The sequence below is a fragment of the Abramis brama genome, assembly GCF_963993115.1.
Source record: "Abramis brama genome assembly, chromosome: 22".
Lineage (NCBI taxonomy): Eukaryota > Metazoa > Chordata > Actinopteri > Cypriniformes > Leuciscidae > Abramis > Abramis brama.
Window position 1 is genome coordinate 23,230,541 of NC_139984.1, and position 21,102 is coordinate 23,251,642.

The following is a 21,102-nucleotide window of genomic DNA, read 5'->3' on the forward strand; positions in this document are numbered from 1 at the left end:
AATTTTTAAGTGAATCTTTCTGAAGATTACACCAGTAGGTGGAGACAAGTGACTGTCTTTATGAGTGACTCATTGACTCATTTATACAATTGATTTGTTCAAAAACACTGAAACAAGTGACCGACTGAATAGTTTACTCAAACAATTTGTTCAGAAATCAATTAACTCAAAATCCTAAAACTTTCCAGGTTTAAATTAGATTCTGAATGCCAGATTATGAACCTCACAGCATGTCAGTCTGTGGAATCCAGACCTCATCGCGCAGTCACTCACTCACGGCCCGCACCGTGTGCCCTTAAGACGCATCGAGTCAGATTCCTCAAAGTGTTCCATATGTGTGCTGAGTGTGAGAGCCCTTCTGATGACAACCTGAAGGAAGAGAAAACAGCTTTTGTGTGTACATAAGCACACTCTCTCGCTTTCTTTTTTTACTCCCCAGTCTCATCCTCTCCTCCATTCTCTTCTCTCCTCCCATTCATAAACTATCAAACAGTCCAAGTCCCGGAATAGGGCTGCCCTGCGGCTGCCTGACAGTGTGGATATTTTCAGTAGGTCCTTGCGGTGTTATTGCAGGTGTCCAGGCAGGATGCCCGTGTGAATTCGGAGAACACATCAGACACAGTATAATTCTATTAGTCCTATACACAGATATGTATATTAAAACCATACTCAGCCAGGGGATACCGCAGCGCTTAAGGAGCATGGGACAGAGCAACCCATCCTTAAATATTAAACAACAGAGTGTGTGTGAGTGTATATGTGTTAATGAGCTGTTAAAGAAAGATTGACAGACGAAACAGACAGCTGACGGATAACTGGAGGGAGGAATGTTTTGTGTGTGTCCAGTTCAGTAATTCTGAACTCTTTGGTCTTTTTTGCTATTTTTTTCCCAAAGTCCAGCTGTATACCATTACATTCAATTACACGCTCTAAAATGTCTAAAATAAGACTTGCTGTGTGTGAGTATGCATATGCATGTGTGTGAGTGAGTATAAGACATGCAAAACACTTAACATACTGAAGTATACTGCTTAATGTGCTTTTAAAATTTGTTTAAAAAAAATGTTTACCAAAGGACACTGCATTATATATTCTATATATTTTTTTAAAAGAATCACAATTCATAAGAATCAATGCAGATGGAAGAGCTTTATCTCATGCAGTAAGCCTATGGGTTTATATTGGTATTTTTTTATCTTTAAATTTAATTGATTTTAAAATGACTACCTTTGGCTGATGTCCTTCTGATCTAGGTTTGTATACAGAAAGGCGGTAATTTCTTTCTAAATGACGAGACCCATAAACTGTAACGATAAGATAACAAAAATTATTTCCTCAGATTTAAGTTAAGCGCATTCAACATATTCTTAAGAAAAAGTGTATTTTGTCTTTTGCTTCTTATTTATTCCCCCCTCTTCTTTTACTTTCCCCAGTCATTTCCTCTGAGCGGCTCACTCATTCATGATTTTATTGCTTTTGGATTTAAATTGTTTTCACTATCTTTTCTCAAGAGAGTAGAGTTCATAAAGAACACCTGCTTGCTCTAGTTTTTTTCTTAAATTTTCATCTTATTCTCTTCTCCCCCCAAATCTGACCTACGATCTCTTTCCTATTCTCTATTCAACACTTCCTCTTTCTCACTTCCTTTCTTCTTTGTGCTCTACGAGAGGGAGTAGTTCTCTGGTACTTCATCCGTCCAGTGCTAATGTTGTCCCAAGAGGCTTGGAGACCCTCTGAGTGATGCTCACACTCCCTGCTGTCGGTCTATAGAGTGAGAAACCATTTCATCACCCTCTAGAGGCTAAAATAAGAAACTACCATCATTTTCTCCAGCCTCAACTAAAATATATCTAGGCTATCTCAATTCCAGGGAGCCTGTTGATTATTTCTATATTCATCCCTTCTTCTTTTTAATGCACGAATTCATCTTCTTAACATTGTTCAGATGAAAAAGACACCGTCTTTACCAAGTAGCTAATAACACAAAACCAAACGTATAGAATCAGATTAGCTTAACTAGGCCTATAATATTATTCACCTGGTTTGTAAGCCTTAATCTGGTCAAATCGGTCTGTTAACTGATTTTTGAGAGGTTTCTGGTCAGACTGGGAGACCATCTTAAACAAGGCCAGCATATTTTTAACAGGGGCAACCTATTAAATAGTCTTAGCCTAGCTATGTTAAAGTCTTGTGTGACTAAATTATCCCCCATATTTTTTTGTTTTGGGCTGCAAGGGAGGACAAGATAGGCTATGACATGAATATTTAATGCCAGCTCAGCTAATAATTTTCTCACACAAACAAAGTTGACCTCTGCCCACGTGTGTTTCGCTACACTCCCGCGTGACAGGTCGCTGGGGTCCCTGTCCGCGCCGCCCCATAAATACTGTCATAAATACGGTAAATACATCAGTGTATATGGTGCAGGTTAAGAAATACCGCATTTTCACGGGGAGATTAACTTTATGAATGGGTTTGTGGGTCACGGATGGTTTGGCGTGTCGTTTCATTTGAGGCGGATTGAGGATGCTTCAGTGCCCTCAGACATTTATCCGCCGGTTACCGGTTCTGTGATCGGTCTTTTTCTCATATGCACATACTGACACACATAACGGTGGCAGCAGTGGGTCGCAATGGGGTCTCTCTCGTCCTGCTTTCAAAGGGATTTTTTTTTTCTTAATAGTTTTTTCTTCCTCCCATATACCCGCGTTGTTCCTCGCGCTGCCACTTCCGCTATAAAGCCCTTGGCTGGCTGCCACGCGGCCATTAGCACTAGCAAAATAACTGTTAACAATATGGTGCCCAGACACAGCAATTCCGACTCTAAAGTTTAACCAGCCGACATGGTTTGAGTCCAGTGATGCCAGAGGTTACAGAGCGAGGATTAGTAAACAAACTTCTTTTACACATGAGTGCAGTCTCATATGTGCATTAAGAGCACACATCATTTTCATTGATGCTTCACAAGAGACAAAAGGAAACACATTCATTTATTGTGAAGACGTTTGTTAAAAAAAAAAATATGTTCAATGCAATTTTAAATAAGCCTAAATTTAGTTGTGATTACACAGAAATGTGTTAATTGCAAGCTGCGAGATAAAACAAAAAGCGCATGCAGTGTTTCCTCTATCACCGGGTTATTATGATCTGAAAAGAACCGTTATTATTAGACGCTTTTCATTCCATGAACTGACTATGCATTAAAGGTGCAAGAAAAACAAGAACGAAAATATGCTCAAAAAATGTAAAAAACTGAAAAGATATGCTGGTTTGCAGATACTAAATGCACATATCCAAACTGGAGGACAAACAAATAGGCCTATGCTAAAAGGTTTTTGCAATACATCAGTTTATCATTCACAAATATAAAAGCATTTAAATTATTAATTGTAGGCTATATTACATAGAAATATAAAATCAGCATAAAGGCATAGAAATAAAATATATAAACGCTTGTTGCAGATTATAGAGTAAATTCAAAAAAAAAAAATCTAATTAATTAGATAATTGTTTCATAAGTATTCGTTTGCTTCAGGTTAAGATGTCCAAATGGATAGGCATAACAATAATAATTATTATTATTAGTTATAATAGGAAAAGGATGTCTTATTGTGATCATTTACAGCCGTCATATAAACCCACATTATAAATTGTTTCATAATTTGTTCATGAATGTACAAAGACGATCAAAACTTATAGACCTCGAAATAATTTAAGTATAGGCATAATCAATTAAATGTCTTCAATAATGCTTTTTAAAAAATAATAAATAAAAATACTTTGTTCGATAGGCTACAAAAGTGTATCTACAGGTTTTGTTTTCAATATTGAATGGCCAGCCGCAACGTTTAGTTCTAAATGAAATTCTTATCAGGTGCAGCTCTCCATGCGAACTCTTAACAAATTAATAAAAATACTTTACTGGTAGGCTAATATTAATAATCTAAAATGATACTGAAAATACAATATGTTTTAAATATTAAATAGACTCAATTTCTATCGAGTAAAACATTATGGCTACATGGGGCAGCCCAGACCGAACATGTAATTTAGTATTGCTAAATATTTTGTAATTTATTCAAAATAAATCATTAGCCCCCATCAACTAAACTAAAGGTTATTTTGTCTAAGCCTGTATAGTAATATTAATAATTCGTATAATCATTATACAAAACAGAAACTTATAAAAAGATATGTTTTATGTAATTTCTAACAAAACAAAAAAAATCTGAGTTGTAAGACTCTGTCCCGACATCTTTTTTTTTTTTTTACACATTATATTGTGCAGGTCAAAATAATAATGGTGGTCACTGCAATTGGATAAAAGTTTAAAAAGAGATGCTTAACCTATACTGAAGAGAAGGTGCAACCAAAAATCTAAAGTTCATATCAATTGAAGAAAAGGTACAACACTCACTAAAATAAATAGTTTAAAACGTTTCGGCCATTGTCAATGCCTTCATCAGACATACTGTAATTTGAAAATAATCAGGCTATTTTCCAAAAGTGACATAAACGAAGAATGAGTGAATAGCTGCTGCTGGTAATTCACTGGAGTGTGTGCAAACATTCAAAACTGTGCGTCTGCATAGCCTATATTTATCTTACGCAGAAACATATTGATCTAATGATCTAATCTAATGCCTTATACAGTTTGTATGACAAAATGTAAAGATTAGGTAAAAGTTATCTATAGTGACGTGAGCGTTTTATAAAGTGACGACTGTCATTTGGACATTCTTTTTTATTGTATTAATTATGTTGTAATAGGCTATTATTATTAAATAATGCACGCATCTCCTTCTTTCATCCTTATTATTATTTTTCATATTTTTCTGGTGGTTGACAGGCACAGAAAGTCAACCCGCACTGCATGTGCTCTAAGTGTCTTCACATGCGCGTGGGACACGAATTCTCCAAATGGCAGTGCAATAATTTACACGTTTCAAACAGCGGGAAAATATAAAGCCTCTGGAGCACTGTACAGAAAACTCACAAGATGCTCTAAAAATCACATGGGTTTAATAGATCGAATCAATGATAATTTATGCGACTTATCTGTGTTTATCTGTGAAAAACATCTCGCTAAAAATAGGCCCAAGGCAAATTGTTTTTTGGCAAAAAAAAAACCCTTCTTTGAAATCATTTGAAATATTTCTTCGTCTTGTATTTAGTATAGCCTAAGCAAATAACAAAAGTAAAACCAACTCAAACAGCCTACCAAAATACACAATCGATAATGCGTGCTCTATTTAAATAAATAAAAATGCCTTACTTAAAGCTAAAGTAAAGCTAAAGTTGCCTTGTAAAATGTCTAATTTATTTTCAAAATGTATAAACTTGCTGTATATCCTACATGCAAACATTATCTTTCTTTAAAAAATTGTATCGTAGGCTACTTGCATTCAGTCGTTTTATTTCCCCCCCAATTATGTAGCCTATACAATTAACAGTGAATAGTTATTTTTTGGGAGGGGGTGGGGGGGGCTGATTTATTGTACCAGGAAATTGTGTCTCGTAGTAAAAATGAGTGCTTCTTGGGGACTTGTATTTAGAAACTGTAGACTGCAAGTCTCAAGTCAGGTTAGTTTGACATGTCTTATTACTGGGCCTCACGCAGATACAGGCGTAGATTTGGTAATAATTCTACAGAATTGGCTCACAAGGGCTCGTGAGGAGGTAATGCGGAAGCATGTGGAGCATGTACAGCCGCAGTGTGAAAATGATCGCAATGCCGCGAGCACGACTGGAGCTCAGTGAGTGAGAGATGATTCATTCAGCCAGGCTTTACCACATATGGGCGGAACGTTTCACACGAGGGCCGAAACGCAGCGCGCCTATTGGCAGAGAGCGCCGGTGATTGACGTGAGGAGCCCCCGCCCCTCTTTTGCCCTGGTTATTGGCACTTTAACGAATCCCGGCCACTGCCTCGGTGTCCGTGCGCGTTGACAGACCGATGAGACTGTTTTAAATAGACTGTCGCTTCGTTTTCAGCGTCTTTGTCACATCGCTCGTTTTAATTAGTTACTGAAGTGGACTATTCTGACTCAAGGAATGCTAGATTAAGTGCTGTTGCAAGTGCACTTCTGGTGAACTTCTCTTTCTCGTCCAATCTGTCTTCTCGGTTTGTAACCATGGCTGAGAAACGACGGTCCCCGTGTACTATGAGCCTCAAAGCGCACGCATTCTCGGTAGAAGCGCTTATTGGCACGGAGAAAAAAAGAAAGCTGGAGGAGGACAGCGAAAATTGTTTTGAGGAGGTAAACGAGGAGTCGAGCCTGACAGAAAGTCCGCAACCCCAGACTAGGAGAACTTGTCCCAGCACCAGGAGTTGCGAGATAGACTGCGTAAGCGACGAATCCCGTAAGTAGCCTATCCATTGACTAACTTATAGCTATGTAAGAAATAGGCTTGTTACGCGCGAAACAAACCACAACCACAAAATAAATATGTATTTGTAATTATCTTGGCTGAAAGGTAACATGGCACGATGAAAACATACACAATGTTATTCTGTATTTCTAGCCTGTATAGTTTTGTAATAGGCTGCTAAATACAAACCAAAAATGTACATTAAAGAAGACAGTCTTTCACCAACAAAATCTTCAATAAATATATCAATAAATTCTGAAGTAAAAATAGCCTACCTCTGTAATTTAGACATGTAATTGAGTCAAGTCAGGGTGACAAAGACGAAAAATACAGTATAGAAACACAAAATAACACAGTTATGAGCCTCATAAATATGGGCACTAAGAGAGTGACTAATCTATTCTGTTTATGAGTTTGGCCACAATCATAAACACTCAAATTAACTTGCCATTACTAAAGCCTAAATAGGCCTACTTGCAAAAAAAACAAACTATGGATAGAGCTAGAATAAAATATAAAATTCGCTGATTTTTTAGCCTATTTATGTATTATTTTAAAGTAAACGAATGCAGTTCTTCTAAGAATCTGTCATCTTGATAATGCATCACAAAGTCATGACTTAAATTCTTAATTCCATAACGGAAAACCCGGGGGAAATGTAGGCTATTTATAATTGCACTATAATATTCAACAGCATTTATAAAGTAATAATAACCTAGTCTGTAAATAGCCTACATGTAGTACGAATACAGAAAATCATTACAAAGCAAGTTTGCATGCCACTTCAGCACTCGTTATTGCAATAACAATAGTTTAAATAAAAAGGGTTCTGCAGATTGTTATGCAATAATTGAGACAAACTCTTTCTGTCTTTCTCAGCTGAGTCTGAGGACGTGTTGTTGGATAGCCCACAACCTGCACCCCAGGGCGCGCAGCTCCTCGCGCAATCGGGCACGAGCTCCGGAGAGGAGATGCGCGTGGATTTGCAGGGCTCAGACTTATGGAAGCGATTCCACGAGATAGGAACTGAAATGATCATCACCAAAGCCGGCAGGTGCATCACACAAAACACGCTTTTCAATGTTAAAATATTTCACAATATTTACGTTTGAATCATAAAGACACTAATTTCTTTTAAAGTAAAAAATACGCCATGAGACTTGTTTTAATTTCTATAAAAACATTTATTTGATGTAACCAAACATGAATTCTTAATCCAAAACGCATTTACCAAAGTCTGAATTAAATTGCTGAAATATCCAGACAGTCTCTTTTGTATGCGCTTACTTTCAGAAATGGACTTTGGGAATTAAATACTGAATTAAAAAGGGATTGCGACGAAAATGCCGCTGATATTTAGGCTAATAGGCCTACTGCTCATATAGCCTCTTTTTTTTTTTTTTTTACACACATTTGATAGATTTTACTATTATATTAGGCCTGGTTTTGTGCATTATAAGCTACCTACTTTTATGTTGACTTTTATGTTGAGTTGTTGACTGACCATTTATTTAAATGAACTGACGTATCTCTAAAAATATGCCTATTTGGAAAAAAAGTAGGCTATTTGACTTAAACGGGCTGCGTTATAGCCTAGGCTAGTGTTAGAAAAATGATGCCCACATAAAGGTAAAAACTGTGCTCTTTGGAAATCTGAATTTCCTTTTGCAATTCTGCTTGCCTCAATATTATGTAGTCCTAATGAAAATATTAATATAAAATGTCATTTTATCCCAGGCGAATGTTTCCCGCGATGAGGGTTAAGATTGTGGGACTGGATCCTCATCAACAGTATTATATTGCTATGGATATTGTTCCTGTCGACAACAAACGGTACAGGTGAGCAATTTACGAAATTTGTCTTCCCAACTGGTCGCTGCATAGCCTAATATTGAGCATTTTGAACTAACCGTCTCCACAAATGGCACTCCGGGACTTTGTTGACATCTTCAGTCCGGCCTTTTGCGATGCCCTTTTGGGAGTTTGACCTCGTGGACCTGAAGGTCATGAGACAACGGCAGTCAAAACAAATTCATAACGCGTTAGTTCAATGCGGGATGCTCTATCTGAACATTTTGTACAGCTGTAAAGACAGTATAATGGGGTGATCTCAAGTGATTTCAGTTCATTTTCGCTGCATCTACAAAACAATCAGGCTACTGTCATTATATATTTTATTATTTACACAGCACAAATATATTAAAGAAACTTAAGTGACTAAGCAACCATGTAGTCTGAGACGGTTAGCTAACTGAAATCAAATACATTGCGTCCAAAACTATACTGAAAGATATTGCTTTAAAAAGTAGAGCCGTCTAAAATTCATATTATGTAAATATGATTTACATAATATGTAAATCATATTATGTAAGTCACCACACTGACTTTTTTCCCATTCCAAGGTACGTGTACCACAGCTCGAAGTGGATGGTAGCGGGTAACGCCGACTCTCCTGTCCCTCCACGCGTCTACATCCATCCGGATTCCCCTGCTTCCGGTGAGACGTGGATGCGCCAGGTTATAAGCTTCGACAAACTCAAACTGACCAATAACGAGCTCGACGACCAAGGCCATGTGAGAGAATCTCTTATTATGTATCCAAGAGTAATTTATTGAATATGAATGTTTTGTTGTTGTTTTTGTACATTTGAATGAGGAAAACTGCATCTTTTTTGTCTATGTTAGGCTTATAAGGAAAACCTGCAAATACATTAAGACTTCATAAGTTAGTTAGTAAAGCAGACCTTTAGAATTTCCCTCTGTGATCCTGAAATAAATTAAATGTTATAATTGGACAACTCTTTTCATGCATCCCATTACACATATGCTAGCCATTGTCGCCCGGTGTGCATTTTGTTTTGCTGTATTTTTTTAAAGGTCTAAACATGTTGTAATGTGGAGGGTTGTAAACAAACTCAATTGAAAGCATCCCCAGGGCGAGGCAGTTAAAGGCCCGTTTGGCCTTTGAAAATGGAGGCATGTGTGTTTTTATTGAGGTAGAAAACTGCTTTGGTAATTCCTCCGTTTCCCACTCTAAACACTGATGCGCGATGTAATGTTTTCCAGATCATTCTGCACTCCATGCACAAGTACCAGCCCCGTGTCCACGTCATCCGTAAGGAGTGCGGTGAAGAACTCTCGCCGGTTAAGGCGGTTCCCACTGGGGACGGTGTCAAAGCTTTCTCTTTCCCTGAAACTGTCTTCACAACGGTGACTGCATACCAAAACCAACAGGTAATCCCCAACACATCCTGCCATAACTGTTTTATGCACAATTTGATAACACATCACAAAAGCTGCAAAAAAGCTGGGTCAGATTGTTTCTTGAAATTAAATGAAGAGGAATTCGTCGGGCACAGTGCCTTTTCTTTTTATTGGATTACATTATTACGGCTTGATTTTTATAAAACAAATGAATAGGAAAGTCATGCCAGCCACAACAAAACTGGCCAATTTATTTTTGTAAGTCCAAGCAAGCAAGACAAAAGCAAGTAATATATACAATATGAATAATATTATTAGGATACAAGATATGCAAAATTTAACACACAGGACCTATTTTTAGAATTATCTGGACTCAATACAATGGATAAAGCAGAGATGTTCTATTGTGACAATAATAGTTGTTTTTGTTCATTTTATTAACTTTTTTAATATGTTTTATTTTTTTTATAATAAACCCAGTTAACTTGCAGAATGCTCGCATTTAGGATACACTGGTATGATAAATGACTTAATTTATATGATATATTACTGAAATAATCATACAAATCTCCTAAAGTTGGGATGTGAAGGGCTCCTGCTCTCTAAATTCATAGATCAAAGCCTCTATGAGACTGAAAGAGTATGCAACCAACACCCCATAAAGGGCACAGTGTTTATTTAGGCAAATGTATTGACTTTCCTTCGCCTACAGTTCAGAAGCAAAGTATTTATAAATTGCAACACAGAAAAAAAAAAAGTACTAAATTTTGATTTTATATATTGTTTGTTTTGCTATAACAGATTAATACCAGAGCAATGTTTTAAGTTAGAGCTTGAAATCTTATCATCGTTTTCATGTTAACTGCCAAGTTTTAGAAATTATGTCACCCATTTGTCTGAGCTTATAAAAACACAACACACATGTTCTCTCACACACACACACATACGGAAGAAAAAAGCTTATAAAATAAACCCACACACATTGCATTGTGGGATAAGGGTCACTGGTGCTAGGTCAGGGAATTTGACATAACAGGCTTTGGGTCAGTAAAGAGAATGTGTTTTGTGTGTGGATTTTTTACAGATAACAAGACTGAAGATCGACAGGAATCCATTTGCAAAAGGATTCAGAGACTCAGGAAGAAATAGGTAAATACATTTAGTTACTGTATATGTACATATCTTTGTTACTAATGCTTAGCTCTGGATTTCCAAAGGATTTGCTTGATTTGAGTCAATGGCATTGTACATTTTAAAAAGCAGTAACTGCACCAATACTGGAACTGGGAAATGGGTCTTCCAAGGTTTTTCATTAAATTTTATTGATCACAATTGAGGCAAGCCCATCTGTCACGGAATAGCCAAAATGTGTAGTTTCTGCTTTTACCTTTTTGTGTTGCAATACAGAAATTACACTATATTACATTATTTTTCTCTAGCTTTTTTTGAGGCAACAAAGAATTTTTTGTTCAACTTCTCATTCTCTTCTGACATCAGTGTAAAGTTATTTCAGAACTATCAAACCGTATTAAAGGATTATCAGATCCAAAGGGAAAAGTCTTATTTTAGCCAAACTGAAAGTAACACAAGATTCCATAGAGGCCCAGACAAAATAAACATAAAAACAGAGTCAGATTAAAAGCCATTATTCCATGTACAAAAATAAATGTATAAATTAAAATACACAGCACAATAAAAAATAATCTCCATCTTCACATAACACAAGAGAAATAAATAATAACCGTGCAAACAGGAAATGGAGGCTGTGCAGAAATAAGGCTTGCACGACTCTGACTCGAAAGCTCAGTGGGGAAGTTTAACTCTGCTCATTATTTTTAAACGAGAGCGATTTTAACACCCCTCTGAATCGCAGCAGACCACATACATCCACTTTTCCTCCGTCCCTATGCGAGGTCTCGCTGAGCACTTAGACCGAGCCCCGTGGCTCAGTGTTACAGGAAAAGTTAAGCAGTTTGCTAAACAAACTCGGCCACTTGATAGCTCAAGTGGTGTGGCTGATAAAACTGGGGCCGAAACAAGTTGAGGCATCTTGTGTGAATTATCGCCTGAGAGTGGTACTGTGGAGGGGGTGGGGTAACGTCCACGCTAACAAGGCGCACCGAGCACCACCATTACTTCCAGAAAAAGCCAGAAAAGTCCCCCCCCCCCACACACACACACACACCCCTCTCTCTTTTTCTTTCTCTCTCCTCGTAAAGCTTTAACTGTGGCTTCCTGCACTCTATGTCTGATCCCACCGATAAAGCTATGTGAAAATAATTATAGCCTTGCCGTCGCACACACCAACACACACACTTTATGTTCTTCATTACCTGCTCTGCTTTACTGCCCAAATACATACTGATAAAGAAAGGGCCTAGCACTAAGACGGCTGGCAGGATTGAACACATTGTTGGAAAGGTTAGCCAGATGCAGAGCTTTTCTGTGAAGTGGACTGAGAGCTTTACTGAATCACTCTTGCCTTTGTATTTGTATGCAAATTGTGTGTTCTTGTGTCTAATACATGTTTATTGATCAGAATGCTTGTGTGATTTAGGATGGGACTAGAGGCTCTGGTTGAGTCGTATGCGTTCTGGCGGCCCTCACTGAGAACTCTGACATTTGAGGAATTCCCTGGAATCACTAAACAAGGTACCACGTGTGTCTATGTTTTCCCTGTCAAATGTATCATTGCACAATTGGTTGTTGTTTATACGTATTTGTAAATAATTACATGAATAAGACATTTTTGATTTTGGAATATCTTGTACCAATGAGTTTAACATACTTCATGTCATTTCAAATAGACTTTATTTTGTCTGTGGAACAAAACAAAAGAATATTGTGAAAAATGTCTAAAATGTTTATAATGCAGTGAAAGTAAATTGGGTCCAATGTTGTTTGGAACAACATGAAGGTGAATAAATAACAGAATGTTCTTTTCTTTTTTTATATATTTTTCAATTCCTGAATTTGAATTAAATTTGAATTGAGCTAGCAAACTGGATGCAGAATTGGAACTTAAATTTGAATGCTTGGGAGCAAAATGAAAGAATTCAAAGAAATTAATATATTGTAACTAAACTTTTAACCAAACAAATAACTAGATGAACCGTGAAGTGATTTAAAGATGAGCCAATTCTTCAAATATGATTTTTTGCACAACCCTGGTACATATGAAGACCAGGAAGATGCATTATGATATATGATATATTTTGAAATAAACTCGATTTTATGTTTACTTTGAATCTCTGTAATGTGAAATTTCACACTATGAGATTTGTATATTTTGTATATATGTTTTATTAACGATATGTCGTTATGACTGCGTTCAGGTGCAGCTGGTTCTCACGGTGTTGTTGGGTCTTCAGCACACACACATCTGCTGTCCTCGTCCTCATGCTCTTCCCCTACATTCCACCTGGGTTCCGGGGCAGGGCCCGTGTGCGATTACTCCACCTGCAGTCGAACAAGCCACCCTCTCCACCGCTACGCCCCTCCCCTCTCCGCAGACTCCTACAGTCGACTGGCCAGCCCCACGGCAGATGCCTTTTCAACTACTCGGAGCTCTACGTATATGAGCGGGACCGAAGGTGAAGCGTTCTCGTGCACACAGAGTGGCCTGCCAATCCAGATCCACAGCATGCCAAGCACAACCTCCCAGCTGCAGTACCTAATGCCCAGCCATACCCATAATGCGTTTTCCGCCAACCAGAGCACACAGGGATCCTATAATGGGTTCCGCCTGCACAGCCCTTATGGCCTCTATGGTTACAACTTCTCCACTTCTCCCCGCTTGGCCACCAGCCCTGAAAAGGCAGCCGCCACGCAAAGTTCATTCCTTGGCTCCTCCCCTAGCGGGACGCTGACGGACAGGCAGGTTCTATCCACTGTGGACGGTCTGCATATGCTCAGTAGTAGTCAACAGAATCTTTTTGACTCACGGACTTTGGGGCTGACAAGCTCCACCTCCCAGGTGACAGCCCACATGGCTTGACCTGTGACCCAAAAACTTTGACGGACTACAAAACTCAGCTAAGAATGTTTTCTTTGAGTATAAACTAGTTTTTAGGACTAGTCAATCGCATAATTTATAATCCGTCGGACATTCATCACTCTCGCAAGAGTTGAGAGAGGGACATCCTGCTATGGCAAGCAAAAGAAACAGATGTACACAATGTAAAGAACTGAGAGAAATCTGCAATATCATTTATGTTTTGTGAAAATGACAGCTGAAGATAACATTGAGGATATTTTTTAAATAGACTTTATATCATTAAAATCATTCTGATGAAGCGGCACAGACTATTATTGGACACCAGGGTATGGAAATGCCTGAAGAATCACGCGGGGAAACCTAGAAAACACTTTACCAACACACTTGCGCACAATCCTGCTCAGTTTCACGGCATGAAAGGACATCAGCCATCGGATCTCATCAAGGTTCAATGAGTCCCCTGAACTGCTGGTAGGAGTGTGAGGACTTTAACAGATGCCTTTTGTGAGGCTGGACTCAGCATCTTATGGACAATAAAACAGAGTTTGGCACTTAAGAGTGAGCAGACTGAAAATGACAGGAAGTGATGTCACGAAGTATGAAACAGGCTTCAATGACTTGAATTTTGAACCTCACCATTTTCTAGGTGACAATCATCAGGTAACTACGTCACTTATTTGTGCTGAGGTTTTTGAGCACATCCGATCAGCATTAATGGCAGATAATGTGATTTAATCTGAAACTGGACACGGAAAAACAAAATGTGGGCTAGTGTTTACAAATTCTCTCCAAGTCGAAGGGTTTTTGTCTGGATCAGCGCTGCTGTCTGGGTCTTGGAACAGACAGGACTGAATGAAATCTGATCCAAGATGATAATTCTCACACTTTATAAATACAACCATTGGCATTCTTCAGAAGGATTATCCTGCCACGAGATACATGCTGATTCCAGGTCAGCTGTCTCACTCTGAATCCAAGACTGACAAGAACGCTTTTCCTTTTTCCAAGAACGCTGTTAGCTTTTGCTAATTTTCGTATTAAATGTAATTTTTCACAAATATGGAGAATATGAATATTATTGATACTGTGTAAAGATTTCACTTGCACTTACGGCAATTTTAAATACTTGCATTTTAATAATAAGGCTTTTTTTTGCCAGAGGCCACTCTTTTGACACTTCCTCCATGTTTGACTGTTGTTGGCCTGATAATTAGAAAACCCTTTGAGCCAAATAAAATATATCCATATGGCAAAGAATAATCAAGGAGTTTGTGCGTGTGTTTGAGCATTAGATGCTTCTCTTGGGGTCAGGCAAAGGTTCTGAATGCCTAACAAATGAAAAATACCACCAGGGGCTCCTAGAGGTACACTGACACACACAAACAGAATGCATTCATGCACACAGAAGAGTTTGAACTTGCAACTTTACATTTTAAACAATTAAATGTGAAATGAGAAAAAAAGTTTGTGCTTTTGTCCCTGAGAAATCATACATCAGCAAGTTTTCTGGTCGCTAAATGAGCGTGACATTACGTTTATTATCTTCGTGGTCAGCTTAAGAGTGTGTGTGTGTGTGTGTGTGTGTGTGTGTGTGTGTGTGTGTGTGCGCGCCTTCTGACTGCTTCTAACTTTTAACACCTAGTGAACTGCAAACATAAAAAACAAATTAGGGGACTAAACTTTGAAAATACTCAAACAGCACTAGGAATTTGTACTAGCAGTCTAACATTGGGTCAGTCCTTAGAACCAGAACCAGTGAGACACCTGTTTTGGACTGAAGAAGAAAGACAAACAGCACATGCAGAGAGAGAGGAGGTTGTCGGGTGCTTTTTTATTTTAGAACAGAGGAATGGTTGGCTTGCTGTATCTCACTAACAGGTGACAGCCTCCCCCCATGGTTGGCAAACCTTACATACACCAATATCCTTATGCACACACATTCACACACCTCACATTACTGACTCATTATCAGTAAACCTGAGGACATTAACACTCTGAGGCCAGTAAAGGCCTGTGTGTGTAAAATGTATACTTAATGTATAAAATAATGTATAAAATTGACTCCATAATGGACTAAATAGGACTAAAACAGTATGGTATATATATAAATGTTCTTTAATAACAAATAAAAACTTAAACTTAAATATTTGTACATTTATATATGTTTTCATATTGTACATACACGTACACACACACACACATTATTATACATATATAGTATACAAAAACATTTATATACACATATATAATATTCCTTTCATCCATGATCAGTCAACTTAAATGGCAGTAATAATTTAAATAAGCAAATGAGAAATACATTTAAAAACCTGTTTATTTTTGCCCATATTGATTTTTCATATCCAGCAATAAAGTGTAATATAACTCAACTACATATGCTTTTTAGATTCACTGGTTAACATGCCTTATGGTACTGGTCATCGCCACTACTCTGCCAGGGCTCTCTTTTCATGCCAGTGTGTTGGCATACGGGATCATCTTTCGGTCCCTCAGTGCCTGGCATCATCTTCTCTCCACACGGCCAACAGCGTTACATTTTCACACTCGTCTCACAGGCCTTACAGACATCACTTATGCACTTCTCCACCATTATACTGATTGTGCAATCTTTGCACATTTACATTTCTTCAACATTCTAACTACAGAAAGTCACAAAAAACTACGTCAGACCATAAGACCCCAAAACAACCTAGAAAGGGCAGAACATTATGTTCGACCGTTCGCACAAATCATGAATATTTCATTCTTGTTTAACAGCTCCTCATACGTCCATTATGTTTTTGGAAAAAGGCAAGCCTTATTTCCACCAGTGCAACCCGGGCCACATTACATTACCATGCACTGTTGCATATATTCATCTGTGTGTCTCCTGGTAAATTGCCAAATGGTCTGACATTCAACTTCAATACCCACTAATAGCAGTTCACTTTAGCGAGGAGCCTCGTGTTCTGCATTGCATATGACTAATACAAACGCTGGATAGATGATATTTTAGAAATCCATGCCATTTGCTCTATGTTGTGGTCAAGCACTCGTGACAAATCATAAAACCAACACAACCTCATGGCAATTCATAACTATTTTACGTTTTTACGTTTTGATCTGCTTATGCACCAGTGACTGGTGTGTTTAGGGATGGACTTTCATGCTTACTTTTTTCTAGTAATTGTACGTTTTTGTAGGATTCACATTGTATGAATTAATACGAAATCGTATATAACGTTTTCTCGTGAACACAAATGCCCATTAACCTACAGAAAACTTTCACATTTTTATTGTAAAATCCTCAAAAAAGTGTTTTGAAACAACAAACAGGGAACAGATAAAATAAAGTTTAAAATGATTATTTCTTGGTTACTTCATACCTCTGTCTCGTTGTCATTAACAAGTAGTGGTAGACAATTATAATGAATTTTGTTAGTCTCAACACCAGTGGTCATGTAACATCATCGCTATTGTATTTATTATTGTTTATGGTAATAATATTACCATATTACCAAGTCCCATTTTGCACAATATAAGCCTATTTAAAGTAAATCCTAATTTTGTGAATGCATAATTTAGGGATTTATCATTTACATTTCAAGGAATCTAATTGTTCTTATGGTCCACAAACATAAATAACACACAGATGAGACAGTCAAAGGGAGCATGTTGAGCCATTCTGTGTGCAGGACAAGAAAAAGAATTTCCAGCAAGTGTAAAAGGAGTACAAGTGGACAGTGTGTGTGTGTGTTTGTGTGTGTGTATGTCCGCTGGGTGTTCCAGGAAGAGCACCTGTGGTGTGCAGGGTCGAGCTGTGCTGGTGGTGCTGATATGTGTGTGTGTGGGGGGGGGCGAGAGGGTCTGCGTGACCCGTTAATGGCCTGGGGGGTATTTGATGACAGTTGCAGTAATCTGAAGCTGACTGGTGTCTCTTACACTCGTTTAATCTTTGTCATCAAATCCCACCATCCACCTGATTAATGTCTATGGTTCAACCCTGTTTTCAGAGCCTTATATATTGCCATGATGAATGTCAATCTATGGCCATATTCTCCTCTAATATAACCATGAAAATATATTATGAAAGACTTCCTCATTCTTTGAAACTGTTTATGTGCATGTGTGTGTGTCTGAGAAACTGATCTCTTCTATATATGTCTTCTCTGTATCTTTCCAGGAGTCTAAACGATCTGTAACTTGGATAAATCAAAACTGAAATGCAAATCATAGCTAAGGTCAGCTCAGCCCTCTCCGGAGTGACGCTCCAGTCAGCTCTCATCACACACTAGCACCTTCCATCACACACTCATAAACGACAAGCAAACACAAGGTATGAAAGTGATATGTGTTTATTATTTTACACTTTTAAGACAGTGGTACAGTATGAGGTTGTATTGTAATATTATGACTCGAAATTTTGGATGGTTTAGACTATTTTATTCATTGCCTAATAACAATGTGTGTCACAATTCTTTGTGCTACATGTAACATTTATTCATTTTGTCATTTTTCACACCTGCGCAGACTAGTTTCCATTTATTTTGGTGCAATCGAAAGTCCCAGGCTGTTAAAAAAATGTAAAATCCAATAAATATCCCAAATCTGCAGACGTGTAAAAAAAAACACACACCAAAAAAATCACTAATTTCAGCCAATAACCAATATGGTCCTGGTATAATCTGTTTAACTATATAAATACACTGCAAAGAGTTTCGCTTGGAAACAGTAGTTTTGCAAGGTACTGGGAGAATAAAATAGAAGAACTAGGTCTTTTCTAGGTCAGAGGCATACAATTTTTGAAAGACATTCTGTTTTGTTTGAGGCAGCAACACTGTAAAAAAAGTTGCTGCCTTAATTATTTTTAAGTACCATCAACTTGGATGTTCAAGTAATTTAAACTTAAATTACATTAAACAGACTTAAAAAACGAGTTTAATCTTGAATGACTTCAACAAATTTTTTTTTTTTTACTTATTTTGATGAGTTAAAGCAATGTAAAACATATTGACCATAACTTGGTCATAACTTATTGATCATATCATTTTTGAAGTAAACTAGAAAGCCTATATACACATTTTGAATTCCCCTTGGTGGACAGAAATTTTTATTAGAAAGTTTACACACATCTGATGTTTTCTGTCCAGCCAATTGTAGACAGACACTAATTTGCAATAATTTGCTTGAGTTTTTCGATGTACAATTATTGTCATATCACATATGCTAATAGAAGAATTTTACATTCCTTTTAATAAGTAAAAGGAAATAAAACTTTGGCCATGATTATAGTATTAGTGCATGTCTAAAATAGATACAAGATAGAAGAGACCAGTTACAATTCGATATGCAAATATATGTAACAGAACACAAACTACAAATTCAGTATGCAAATATTATGGTGATGTAATTGCTGTCGTTTACCTCAGTTAATAACAAAATTATCTTAATTTAAATCACAGTTAAATCCAATAAGGGATGGAAAAAGCAAGTTTGTGTGTAAATGCCGGTTAGTTAACAGCAAAGGCCATTTGTCTTTTGCACGCAGCATAAATAGTGACACCCAAACGCACACACACATCCAACTTCTCTCGTCCCATTAGCAGTAGAATGCGGAGGGCCGGCATCCCCCCCCTCCTCCCTCCCCTGTTCAGTCCCCCTCCTTAATGCTATGGCCAGACTTAGCACTGTCATTTATAGCACAGCACACCATCAATCTTAATAGAAGTGCGAAGTGCAAAGAGCTGATGAAACAGCAGCCATGATCACTATTTCAGCCTGGGAGAGGAAGGGAGGAATAGGACAGGAGAGAGAGGTGGGTGTCCAAGCCAGTAAAAGAGAGAAGGGGAAGGGAGAACGAGAGGCAGTGAAAGGCTTGTGAGCCCTGCGAGAGGTTTTCATGTTCCAGGAGAAAAAGAAATGAAACTCGGATCATTGGGTGTTTACATGATTAATCTGATGATAAGAATGTGTTTTGGCACAAAGCGTATTCCCATTTATAAATGTATTTTTGTGTGCCAGATCTGGGGGTCCTAAATTTATATTTGACACATGACTTTTAATTATGCTGTAGCGAAACTGATGGGATTAGCAACAGCAAGGTCATCAATTTGATTCCCACAGGAACACACACACAAAAAAAATGTTGTTTATATGTGAAAAAAAGGATAAATGTATCTGCCAAATCCATAAATGTATATGTCTGCCAAATACAACATGGGATGTGTATGAATGAACAGAAATGAATGAACTGACATTTCCAGAGGGAAACAAAAAAGGCAGATGAAGTTAGATTTTCAAAATGTCTTAAATTTATTGCTTTAAATTTCACAGTTCATGAAAATCAGAAATAGACACCACACATATTGTAAGTGTTTACTGAAATATAGTTATAGGAGAATATAAAAATTATAATAAAATTATAAGTTTTTAAAAAATGAAAAACAATTGTTGAAAGCAGCAGATGAAAGCAGCAAAGGACCGAGCAGAATAAAACGAGTGATGTGAGAAGTTGAGATGAGTGGAATAGAAGAAATTGTATCTCTACAAGGTGCAACAATTTTAAACTCCCCACAGCTAAATGAGTGTGTGTCATGATGCAAAGCATTCTGGATATATGGGCCGTGACCTTTGAGTCCTGCATTCCTCAACAGGCCAAGGACAAAGCGATATGAATACAGACTCATACACACACACACACACACACACACACACACACACACACATGTCTGGTTTACTATCTTTGTGGGGACTCTCCATAGACTTAATGGTTTTTATACTGTACAAACGGTATATTCTATCTCCTTACACTAACCCTACCCCTAAACCTACCCATCACAGGAAACTTTCTGCATTTTTACATTTCCAAAAAAACTCATTCTGTATGATTTATAAGCTTGTTTACCCATGGGGACCTCTATTTAGGTCCCCACTGTGACACGAGTCCCCATGAGTCTGTGTGCATTCAGGTTGAAGTCCCCACCGGGATAGAAAAACAGGTACACACACACACACACACACACACACACACACACACACAGATATGAGTGACCAATTGTGTTAAACCTTCCTGGTTAAAACAAGCTCAAGGTCACTCATGCCATCTATAGTGCCCTTACACACACACACACACACTAACAAGAGACGCATGTCATTTTTAGCTGTGAAAAATGACAACCTCGTTAAATCTGCACCACATGTATGCACCCACACACATGCATATATATATATATATATACATGCCCAAAATAAAGGACAACAGTTGAAGTAATACAACTCCATCTCTTTAACATAATTATGCTTATCATGTATTGTCTGACATTGTCATTTGCAAAGTATGGATATGCAGTTGATACACAGGACAAAGAAACTGCAGTAGTAGCAGTTTGGCAGACTATGGGCTATATATAAAGGCTCGCAAAAATGTACGCTTCTCGCTCTCTCTCACTTTCTCTCTGGTGGGCAGTGAGGAAATCTTGGTTTATTTAGGTTTTTGAGAAGAGCTCCGAGTCCCCCCCCGGTTCCATCCGGAG

General features: G+C 37.8%; 1 protein-coding gene across 1 annotated transcript; it reads left to right on the forward strand.

The window, feature by feature from the left end:
- The first annotated feature begins 5,923 nt into the window (after positions 1–5,923).
- tbx18 (T-box transcription factor 18) lies at positions 5,924–14,828 on the forward strand. Its single transcript, XM_084099969.1, has 8 exons — positions 5,924–6,363; positions 7,252–7,426; positions 8,110–8,211; positions 8,775–8,946; positions 9,439–9,606; positions 10,661–10,725; positions 12,134–12,228; positions 12,912–14,828. Exons 1-8 carry the CDS (start codon positions 6,135–6,137, stop codon positions 13,571–13,573), a joined length of 1,668 nt encoding a protein of 555 aa, XP_083956095.1. The 5' UTR covers positions 5,924–6,134; the 3' UTR covers positions 13,574–14,828.
- Positions 14,829–21,102: the final 6,274 nt, after the last annotated feature.

Bases quoted from the DNA above. Each gene is read 5' to 3' on its own strand.
- tbx18 (XM_084099969.1), top strand. From the start codon at position 6,135: ATGGCTGAGAAACGACGGTCCCCGTGTACTATGAGCCTCAAAGCGCAC. The intron at 8,947-9,438 runs GTGAGAGAATCT...AATGTTTTCCAG, and splicing joins AGCTCGACGACCAAGGCCAT to ATCATTCTGCACTCCATGCA. The intron at 10,726-12,133 runs GTAAATACATTT...TGTGTGATTTAG, and splicing joins AGAGACTCAGGAAGAAATAG to GATGGGACTAGAGGCTCTGG.